The 11,410-nt window shown below is 39.7% G+C and overlaps 1 protein-coding gene across 2 annotated transcripts; it reads left to right on the top strand.

Annotated features, from left to right (window-relative positions):
* LOC129003016 (uncharacterized) lies at positions 1–11,392 on the top strand. 2 transcript variants are annotated; one of them, XM_054431208.1, is made up of 5 exons: positions 1–89; positions 7,218–7,793; positions 8,170–8,282; positions 9,394–9,562; positions 10,634–11,392. In XM_054431208.1, exons 2-5 carry the CDS (start codon positions 7,398–7,400, stop codon positions 10,943–10,945), a joined length of 990 nt encoding a protein of 329 aa, XP_054287183.1. In that variant the 5' UTR covers positions 1–89; positions 7,218–7,397; the 3' UTR covers positions 10,946–11,392. The 2 variants fall into 2 exon arrangements, with proteins under 2 accessions (XP_054287183.1, XP_054287185.1); XM_054431210.1 differs by lacking the exon at positions 1–89 and adding an exon at positions 165–240.
* Positions 11,393–11,410: the final 18 nt, after the last annotated feature.

The raw sequence follows: 11,410 nt of genomic DNA, 5'->3' as shown, positions 1-11,410 counted from the left end.
TGATAAGAGCGAGACTTTCTCAGTTATCTGTGATTCAAATGTCACATTGTGTTTTGAATGTGCAATGTTTGGAGATCAATGGAAATAAGGTAAGGTTTATATTTTTACCTTAGTTAATACAACGTTTTAAGTTGTACAGTTTCAACGTATATTTTATTAGTCGCACGTTAAAAACATCCTATCATATCTTTGAATTATTGTCTTCCAGGCCCTTACAAATGCCTTGCATCTAAATAACGGGTTTGTCCTCTGTGCATAAATAGATAAGGGACCATAGAAATCGTATTAAATAGTAATGTGTATAGTATTCTAAGTGGCATTGGACTATGTTTTTGTGATACACATTTTATTTTTTAATATAACTCCGGATAAGGTTAGGGCCACAGAAGAAATGTGCATAAAATTATTTTATAACATTATGGTTGAGGCTTTTTAGATTTATTTACTCAGGGGTTGGTATAATAGAGCCTCAACGTTAAAACTCAAGGTATTACAAGATTGGGTAATAAAACATATTCATCCCAGAATGAAAAATATTGCTTGTTAAAAAATATATAATATTTGGTTCAAAACGGTTAATTACGAGTATACTTAGAATTACTTATCAAAACAGAAAATATTCAGGTAACCTTTACTAATTTTGACACAGAAAACACAGTAGAATGTGAAATTATTTGTGTTTGTAAATGAAGAAGTTTCTCTTTTATAAAAAAATGTGATCATGTTCATTTAAACGTGAAACAATTATTTAACAAAACATTATTCAGAGAAACATTTTTATTTTTCTCAAAGCAGAGAGTTCAATCAATTCGTTTAGTTGGAGAAGAAAACTAACAAAAGGCTTAACGGTACCAAATAGGTTTTTGGTCGTGGTTGTTCGTGTACATAGAATAAAATTATGACCAAATAAGTAATAGAAAAGTATTTTAATAAGAGTTAATTAATTGTGTGTACATTCCTGTAGAAAAACAAAGATCAGACTAACTTAATGCGTTGCTATGACAACGTCATCAGCTGACGCTACACCAGCCCCCCACGGAGAAAAGAAATCTATACATCATTTTGAAAAGTAACCCGTGGTCGGATTTGTCTTCCAGAACGAGTTGTATAAGAATTCGTATATGGAGTTTGACAAGATGGTGGTAGTTTTGAGGATTCCTCTGCTTGTCCAGTCGGCACCAAACGTTTCGTGGGCTCAGGAATAGGACTTTCATCTGCAATAATATAGGCTGGCTTGACCCTGTCCAAAGATACCTTAGTTTCTTGGCCTCTTACAATGATGGTAATTGTCTTTTCGTCACGGCATATGACCTTGTAAGGACCAGAATATGGAGCCTGTAAAGATTTTCTTAAGCTGTCTTGTCGGAGGAATACAAAGTCACAAGTATTGAGGTTCTTGAACACAAACGACCCTGGTTTAATGTGGCGTGATGCGGGTGTAGGTCTTAGTCGATTCATATGCTTACGCAGCCCTGATACCAATTCTTGTGGCTCGTTGCTCTCGTGGGAAGGTATTACGAAAAACTCTCCCGGAAGACGCAGTGGTTCTCCGTACACCAGTTCAGCTGATGAAGCAGTGATGTCCTCCTTGAAGGCAGATCTTATTCCGAGAAGGACAAACGGCAGTACTTCGGTCCAGTCTGATTTGCTGTGAGCCATTATAGCAGCTTTCAACTGGCGGTGGAATCTTTCAATCATACCGTTGGCTTGTGGATGCCAGCTGGTAGTGAACTGGAGCTTTATGCCCAACTGTCGTGCTAGGTCTTTAAACAAAGTCGATGTGAACTGGGATCCGCGATCACATGTCAACTTTTGTGGGCATCCAAATCGAGCTATCCAAGTAGAGACAAACGCTCCAGTAACAGATTCGGCAGTTATTTGATCAATAGGACAAATTTCAGGCCAACGAGTAAATCTATCTATGATAGTTAGACAGTACCTAGAAGATTTTGATAAGGGAAGTGGGCCAATTAGGTCAATGTGGACATGAGAAAAACGTTCTGTAGGTGTATGAAAATCACCAAGGGGAGTAGAAACATGTCTAGTTATCTTAGATCTTTGGCATGAGAGGCAAGATTGAGTCCATTTGTGGCAATCCTTACGAATGGAAGGCCAGACAAAACGATCGCAGATAAGTTTTGTTGTGGCACGTATTCCAGGATGACTCAGCTTGTGGAACTGGTCGAAAACTCTACGTCGCAGTTCTGATGGCACAAAGGGTCTAGGAGTTCCTGTTGAGGTGTCACAGATAAGGCTCAAATGGGTTCCAGGAATCGGAACTTTCTCCAATCTAAGAGATGTAGTACTTTCTGAAATGAGATTTTGAAGTTCTTCGTCTGACTCTTGTGACTTGGCTAAGGATTCATGATCTAAAACAGTTGAAATGGCTTCAACACGTGACAAAGCATCAGCAACTATATTTTGTGAACCACTGATGTGCTTTATGTCTGTCAAAAACTCAGAGATAAATGAAAGTTGGCGTAACTGAGCTGGAGGCAACTTGTCACGGCGCTGTTGAAAGGCATAAATAAGTGGTTTATGATCTGTGAATATAGTGAAAGAAGTTGTTTCCAAGAGATGACGGAAATGCTGCACAGCTTCATAAATAGCGAGGAGTTCTCTGTAGTATGCAGGCCAGATGCACTGTTTGGATGATAGTTTCTTGGAGAAAAAACCTAGTGGTTGCCAAGAGTCATCGACAAACTGTTGGAGGCAAGCACCTACACTTACTCCAGAGGCGTCTGTAAAGAGACCAAGAGGAGCATCAGGTTTAGGATGAAACAATAGTGTTGCTGATGATAAGCTAGCCTTGCATGCTTGGAAAGCTTCTTCTGTCTCTGGAGTCCAGGGCACAGGGAGGGAACCTTTTGAATCAGCGTCACTAAGTAGGGAGTGCAGAGGTGCTTGAAATTCAGCGGCCTTTGGCAGAAACCTACGATAAAAGTTCATAATTCCCAAGAATCTGCGAAGACCACGCATTGTCTGAGGTAACTGGTAGTCTTGTAGAGCAGTGACTCTCTCCTGAGGTGGACGTGTCCCAGTAGATGAGACTAAGTAACCTAAAAATTTAACTTCTGGTACACCAATTACACATTTAGATGGATTTACAACTACTCCATAGTCAGAAAGTCGTTCAAACAACATTCTTAGGTGTTCTTTATGTATTTCTTCAGACTGGGAAAATACTAAAATGTCGTCAATATATGCATAACAAAAATCAAGGCCGTGAATAACTTCATCTATGAATCTTTGAAATGTTTGACCCGCGTTGCGTAAGCCAAAAGTCATGAATGGAAATTCAAACAAACCAAATGGAGTGGTGATTGCTGTTTTTTGGATGTCATCTTCGTGGACGGGAATTTGGTGGTAAGCCTTGGTCAAATCAATGGCAGAGAAATGCGTACAGCCTGCTAAATTGAACGAGAAATCCTGAATATGTGGTACAGGGTATCTGTCAGGAACAGTACGAGCATTTAAAGCGCGGTAATCACCGCAAGGACGCCATCCATTTTCACCTTTAGGCACCATGTGCAAAGGTGAGGACCAGGGGCTTTCAGAGGGTCGAGCAATACCAAGCTTAACCATCTCCTCAAATTCTTTCCGGGCAGCTTTCAATTTTTGAGGATGTAAGCGACGTGGTCGACAGTGAACAGGAGGACCAGGTGTAACATTTATATGATGAACTGTTTTATGTTTCACAGCACGAGGTAAGCCTGGAGGACGAATAATATCAGGGAATTCAGAAAAAACTTCTGCCAATGGCGAAGAGAAAGATATAACTTTAATACTAGTTTGATTGTTGTTAGAAACTATTCCCTCGGCATTCAATCCCGTTTTCTTGTCAACCAAACATTTCATTTTGCAATCGGGTAATAAGTGATAGTGTGAAAGGAAGTCTGAACCTAATATAGGTATTGAAACATCCGCTACCACTAGACTCCAAGGGAAATTACGTCTAAGGCCTAAATTAAGGGTGAGAGGCATGGTACCATAAGTCTTTATTTCACTGTTATTGGCAGCACTTAGTGAATAGCTAGTAGGAAAACGTTTATATTTGATAAGGCGTTTAGGAAAACACGACACATCAGACCCGGTGTCGATAAGGAACCTAGTTCGTGAATTTCTGTCCATCACAAAGAGACGGCCGCCAGCATTTGAACAATCCGTTGCGGCCTCTACGGATTGTTGCTGAGGTTTCCCTGAAAAGAGCACGGAGAAAGACATTTGGTAGCATTGTTTTTGAATTTTCTATGGTACCAGCACCAGTTCTTAGAGGGATTAGGTTCGTTTCCTGATCCACCACGAGACTGGGAACGACCCCTAGGTCTCACCTGTGTATCTCGTACTCTGGTTTCTGATAATGCTTGAACTTGTTTAGAGAGGGATTCTATTGCATTTAATAAAGAAACGTTACCTGAAGAGACTTCACAAATACCAGGTGTTGAAGGAATGTCAGCTACCTCCATGATCTTATCAGCCAGTTCTGCCAGTTTGTCCAAGGAGAGCTCAAGTTGCGTAGTCAATATGGCTTGTGAATGAGGAGGGAGTCGTCTGAGCCACAGTTGACGAAGCATGTTGTCTTGAAGGGGAGTCGAGCCCGCAAGAGACCTAAGATGCCTCAAAAACTGAGAAGGCTTGCGGTCTCCAAGGTCCTCTTCACTCAGCAGCCGCCGCACACGTTGCTCTTCGGATGCAGAGAGGCGTTCAATCAGTTTCTTTTTTAGATGTCCGTATTTGTCGCCTTGAGGAGGGTTTGTTATGATGTCTTCGACTTCAGCAGCAATTCCTGTGTCCAATTGCGAGACCACGTAGTGAAACTTGGTGTCGTCGTTGGTAATTCCAGATATAAGAAATTGCGAGTCAACTTGACAGAACCACAGACTTGGTCTTTCAGGCCAAAAGGGCGGAAGTTTGACGGCTACTCTGTTCACCGACATGTTTTGAGAAGTGCTGGGTTGTCCAATCCGTTGACGCAGTTCTTCATTCGCAGTTCTAAGTTCGGCGAGTTGAGTCTGCAGGTCTTCTAATGACATCGTTCGAAGGAGGAAACACAAAAGATTTAAACTCTTCAAAGAAAATAAGTCTTTAGATAACGGTTGTAGTCGGGGTCACCATTTTGGTCGTGGTTGTTCGTGTACATAGAATAAAATTATGACCAAATAAGTAATAGAAAAGTATTTTAATAAGAGTTAATTGTGTGTACATTCCTGTAGAAAAACAAAGATCAGACTAACTTAATGCGTTGCTATGACAACGTCATCAGCTGACGCTACAGGTTCATAAATACCAAATAGAACAGTAGTAAACATTGGAGGAATAATAATCTACTAGTGTACATGTTGCTCGAATTCGAGCAATTGCAAAGTACTACAGGAGTTATTTCAAAACGAATAACAGTCATATTTACAATTAGTTTAAAAGAGTCAACTCAAAGATTACCGGTGTGTAACTCAGACCATGTTTATCTTCGTTATTGATAAACCTAAAGCATTCCGGCCGGTTTTCTCCTTCTCAAAATGCCTCGCTGTCCAGGCAACACAGGTCATTGATAGAGGACCAAATTGAGAACGAAAAGTCGTTTTGGGGTAGTGTTAGGGCGCATTTGTAACCTAATAGTTGAGATTGTCCAGGGTCAGGTGCTGACTGTGAAAAGCCTATTACGCGCCACTGTTCTCTGTAGCTGCGGTCGTTATCACGATTACGCCTCCTGTCTATGTTTCGTTGTAGTCGTGTCGGAGGCATTTAAAAGGAAAAAAAATAAATGAACAAATTATAGCTACACAAAACAACGATAAATGCACAATTTTATGTAACAATCATGCTAACACGATCCGTCAGAGCGACACAAAACAACGATAAATACACAAATTTAAGATACAACCATACTAACACGATCCGTCTTGGAGGTTATGTTTACACAAACTCAAATAGTAAATAAATGTACTCAATGCGTTTCATTGAATTGAAAAATAAATAACAGCAATTAAATTATACAGCTGATCAAAATGTAAACAATTATGTTCTTCATAAGGATAACATGGGAACTTTCAAACCCACTGGGGCAGAGCCCAAGGGACGTTTGCAAAAATGTAAGGCCAGTTTGCAAATCTACGCGACACGCCCTTTCCAATGAGACGTCAATGGATAAAATTGGTTAAGAAATGGCGGAGGAGTTCAACCGACAAAGTTTCATGTAGCGTATTAATTATATAGATTTTTAAGCTAGACATTAATTCAAGGGTGATAAAAAAATACGTTTTGGCATTCCTTGTTAGCTTAACTGAAATATAATAATATTATTGTTTGTATCAAAGAGGTAGTGTATTATCATTTTACCATAAATTATTAGCATATTTGAATTGAGTTAAAGGACATCTATACTATTATAAAGAAGAGGTGGTGTCTGTGTGTGTGTTTGTATGAGCTAATCTCAAAAACTACTGGTCGGATCGGGCTGAAATTTGGCATGATGATAGCTCACATTCCCGATTAACATATAGGCATATTTTTATCCCAAAAAATCCTTCGGGGCTCCGCCCCAGTGGCTCTGGAGTTTCCCATGTTAACCTTATGAGAAATGGAATTAATGAATCTTAACAGCTGTTTCAATTAAACAAGTTGGTTATGTTCTATGATGTTCAATAGCATTAAAAGTTACAAGGATTACCAACAGGGTGCAGCACTAGCACTATTATTTCTTTTACATTTATGACAACAGCAAAAGGTGAGTGAGCGTAGCGAACGAACTTCAACCTGGAGGCGAGTGAGCGTAGCGAACGAGCTAACCTGAAGGCAAGTGAGCGTAGCGAACGAGCTAACCTGAAGGAAAGTGAGCGCAGCGAACGAGCTCCAACCTAAAGGTGAGTGAGCGTAGCGAACGAACTTCAAAAAGAACCGAAATTTCTTAAACCATGTCCTCACTCATAACTGCTATAAGCATTTGATACTTATATGCCAACCCCGTACGAAGGACGGGTACTCTGCTAGTCTTAGATAAATATATCATGAAGGAATTTTAACAAGATGGAATGTGACAAGATTAGTAAACAAGCCGGACAAAAACACGTTAAATTGTAAATCCGGTAATGCCTGGAAACGTACTTACTATGTTGACTACTGTATTTACTATAATTTTAGTTATTTATATTATTATGATTACTATACGTATTTATTTCTTGTGTTTTATGAGTCATTTTCTTAAATTTAAATTGTTTCAGATGTATTAGCGAGGAATAACAAGTTTAAGGAGATTATAAGTCGGTAAAACTACAATACCACTTGTATACGACTGTGACCATCAAAGTCTCAACACAAATCATCTCAGCAACCGCCAACACCAGAGACGATTTACCTCATAAATTAATTATGAGTCTACCTCATAAAGCAAATTCCCACAAATGAGATCACTTCCATCTACTTCAATACAAACATTCGTGTTCCTCGTCACTCTGTGCATCCTTCAGCTTACTACTTTTAGAGTTTTCCAACCGAAGAAATGCGAATGTGATGTAAATACACCACTAGCTCCAGTTGAAAATGTTCCTGATTGGGAGAAGACTTTGAACTTTACCGGTTTCAACAACGAGACAGGAACTCCCGATGGACATTATATTATTCCCAATTATGTCCACTTCGTCAAGTTCCGCTACGACTCGTTCAACTTCATACACTTCATCTGTGTGTTGGCCGCCTTCAAGCACCAGAGGCCGGAGAAGCTGTTCATCCACACGGATGTGGAGGAGTTCCGCGGGAAATATTGGCAGATACTCCTGCAGACTCCGGGCTTCAGAGAGGTTTGTACCTCATCTTTTAGTATCTCAAGCTTTTTGATTAGTAAGTTGGTTTGATGCGTTTGGAATAATTTGTTGGGCCTCTTAATCAGTTTTAAATGTCCATGAACAGTTAGAAACTTTGATTCGTTGTAAGTGAGTTTTTTGAGTCTGAAATCATTTGTACTGGATTTAAATGAGCGTTTTGTGGCTACTAATTCTTTTTGCACCTGGACGAGTTTTTATGAGTCTGAAATGGTTCACGTCAGCTTGATATTTGTGTTATGTGTTCAAATAATATCATTTGAAAGAGGGTGAGTTTTTATCACTCCCCCAAAAGTGGTTGGTTTCAAAGCACCATTTGGACAAATTCCTTAAATGTTTTTTGTTTTATGACCAGGTGCTGATATTGAACCGCATTCAGCTGCGCCAGGAAGTGTTCGGCCAGCCTCTCAACCCGGAGTGGAGGCTGTACCATGGCGGAGACGTGGCGCGGCTGGAGATAATGAGAAAGTAAGTAAAATGCATGGTACCTACTGTGATGGATAGTGTTTTTATATTTCTGTGCCATTTTCTAGCGTATTTTTCTAAGGGACGTGCCGAAAACTTATCTCGTAACTATCTGAAGTCTACGTCAGATAAAAAAATTAATTGGTAGATTATACAAATGGCATCCGGGTCCAGAATGGAGAGATCAAAATAGAATTCTGTATTTTCTTCATTTGTATTTAATTAGCGCACTCTATGTAGCCTATGTATTACCTGTGTCTGACGTTTTATCTAGGGTATTCTCCGCAACAAAACATTTGACCTTGACCGTGATGCGGTGTAGCTCATTAGCAAAACATTTGACCTTGACCGTGATGCGGTGTAGCTCATTAAGAATATGAATGCCAGAAACGGTGCGAGCTCTGAGGGTTTAGGTCACATGTTGGCCTGACTTTAAGTAATGTGACATACAATTCCAGGTCTGTGTCCAACAGACTAGAGGAGCTTTTTTAGTGAGTAGTCTGATCTGATAAATGCAGGAGTTGCACACTACCTGTATGCGTAAAAGCATTTTCCCTCCTTTCCCTTGGCAAAAAAAAAAACAAAAAAAAAACAAAAAAAAAACACAAAAACAAAAAATACTATGTACGTCCGGCTGCCTAGGTACTGGGAATGCATTTCTTGGAAGGGCATTTCAAAGAGTATATTGCACAAAATGTGTTCATTAGGTTTTTTGAAAGTTATAGAAATATCATTTTCGAGATAACTTTCAAGATACCAGAAGCAACAGTACCTACACATTATAGTTCGTACCCTAAAATATTAATTTCAATACAACCACTTTGCAATGGTTCTAAAAATCTAGGAGTTCTATTTTGTTAGCATGTTCAGGGTTTCAATGTGAAAAAACATAATTTTATTTTACTGGGATTTAAAAGTTGAAGTAAATCCAAGCGATCAGATACTACGTTTGATGTATTGAATAGTGAAAATGCATTCGAAGTGTTGTGCTTAGTATTGTTCCAAAAACACACGTGGTCTAGGTCTAACCCACCAAAAATAGACAAACCTCTCCAAATGTCAAGAGAGAGGTACGTTATGATTCTATACAAACACTCGCAATGCAATTGTTCAGATATGGCGGCATTTACGTAGACAACGACTCCTACCTGATTCGTAGCCTGGACGACCTGAGGAGGTACGAGATGGTAGTGGCCTGGAGACCTGGCAAGGCGATGATGAACCAAGTGGTTTTGGCTCACAAGGATGCAAGACTTTTAAGGGAATGGCACGAGGGATACCGGGTGAGAAAACATGGTACATTCAGATTGTGTAAGTTTAAGCGCCTTGGTAACTTAGAGGACACGCTGGCTTCAGAGCCTGAAGAAGTCTGGGTAATTTTCCACCAAATCTCTCTGATGTGGATATTATAAAACTATTTTGATGACAGTTGTCAAATCGAGAAGGCATTAGAATAACATCTTCAGAATAATATGTATTATTGTATTGAATTAATCCTCCTCAATTCGACATCCACCATCCAACCAGTTTTTTAATCTCTACCGGCAAAATATTATTTGGCGGAAAATTACCTAAACTTCTTCAGCCATTGGGAACCTCTGAAGTAGGCCCTAAGTTACCAACACGTATTTGTTTGGCGGAACAAATAAAAGAGCTGTGAGTTAAGAGTTTTCCATGTCTCTTACCTTAGGGGCAGGTGAGTCAGACTGTCTTCCGTTCATTCAGCTCCTTGATTTTTATCATGGATAATTTCGATTTTGATACTTCAACTATGACTGGACTTTGTCTTTGGACTGAAACTAGTTCAAAACGTGGTAGAAGTGTATTTTGCACAGTTAAAACCATGAGTTGAAATGAAAATTTGATTAAGCTCCCCGTAATAGATTGGGGAAGTTCATTGAAAGTCATAAGGGAAACATAAGAGACAATTAGAACATAAGAGGAGAGATTAAGTTCAAAAGAAGCAATTCATACCTGTGTAGCTAGTGTTATCAGTCTAGTAACTGACTACTTTCATAAGAGCAAAGCTTTAGGTAATTGTATGTCCAAAACAGAGATAATTGGCATACTACCCCCATCGATCTCTATTATAGAGATCGATGGCTACCCCCCCCCCATGCCAGTACCATACCAACAATCGGCACACCCCGAATTGGCCAATTGGCAATATACCAATTGGCATACTGTAATTGGTACTTAACCCCTTGGAAACAACTCATCGGGATAGTAATTCATATAAAATTCAACAATGTAAACCTTAGAATAGGGAAATAAATAGCCTATAAGCTATCATCTGGTTTATTTATCTTTGAAAATCACTTTTTGTCCTCAATGTAATTTTCCATCCTTCCTAGGACTACAAGCCGGAGCACTGGTACTACAACGCGGGTAGACAGCCAGCCAACGTCCTTCTGGAGAAGCCCTACCTGGCACACTCTCTCCGCGACCTCCTCGGCACCTACGACATCCGGAAGAAGATCTACACCACCAAGTGGGACTCCTGGAAGACCTACTACTCCTGTCACCTGATGTCACGATGGATGGAGAACTTCCGAGGAGTCCGCTACCCAAACCCCATCACAGAGAAAGATGTCCTCCGGTACGACAACACGTTGCAGGAGATGGTACAAGATGTGTACGATGTACGGGGAGTGAAACAAGTGTGATTGGTCCCGGAGTCTCAAGTTTTTAAAAGAAGAGTGTTTGAGTTTCAAGTTAACAATGATGGTTTGTGTTGAAATGTTAAACGCATCATTTTTCAGCTTTGACTGAATATTGGGTTTGATTTGGCAGTAGTTTGTTGGTCGGACTAAAATAGAAAGGAGAGTCCGTTGAATCTGTGGCTCTGAGGAGAAGGTTTTTAGGCCGCAGTGAGTATAACTGTAGACAGTGAATGAACGTTGATACTCATAAATAGGACTTCTGGGTGTAAATTAAGATTGTATTTCAGAGCTTACCAGAACTGTAAAGATTTTTGATATGAGGTTAATGATTGAGTTTTGAAGGACAGTTAATACTACCCTTTGATGTAGTCATTTTTTCTTATGGTCATTAAAGTATTTTTTTTTTACCTTGTAAAACGTTATCATTTTCTGATTTAGCTGCAATCTGAATCTCCATACCTAATATTT

This window comes from Macrosteles quadrilineatus, unplaced genomic scaffold, assembly GCF_028750875.1.
Source record: "Macrosteles quadrilineatus isolate MER2022 unplaced genomic scaffold, UCM_ALF_1.0 Scaffold_9__3_contigs__length_116548681, whole genome shotgun sequence".
Classification (NCBI taxonomy): domain Eukaryota; kingdom Metazoa; phylum Arthropoda; class Insecta; order Hemiptera; family Cicadellidae; genus Macrosteles; species Macrosteles quadrilineatus.
This window is presented reverse-complemented; position numbering and strand designations above follow the sequence as displayed.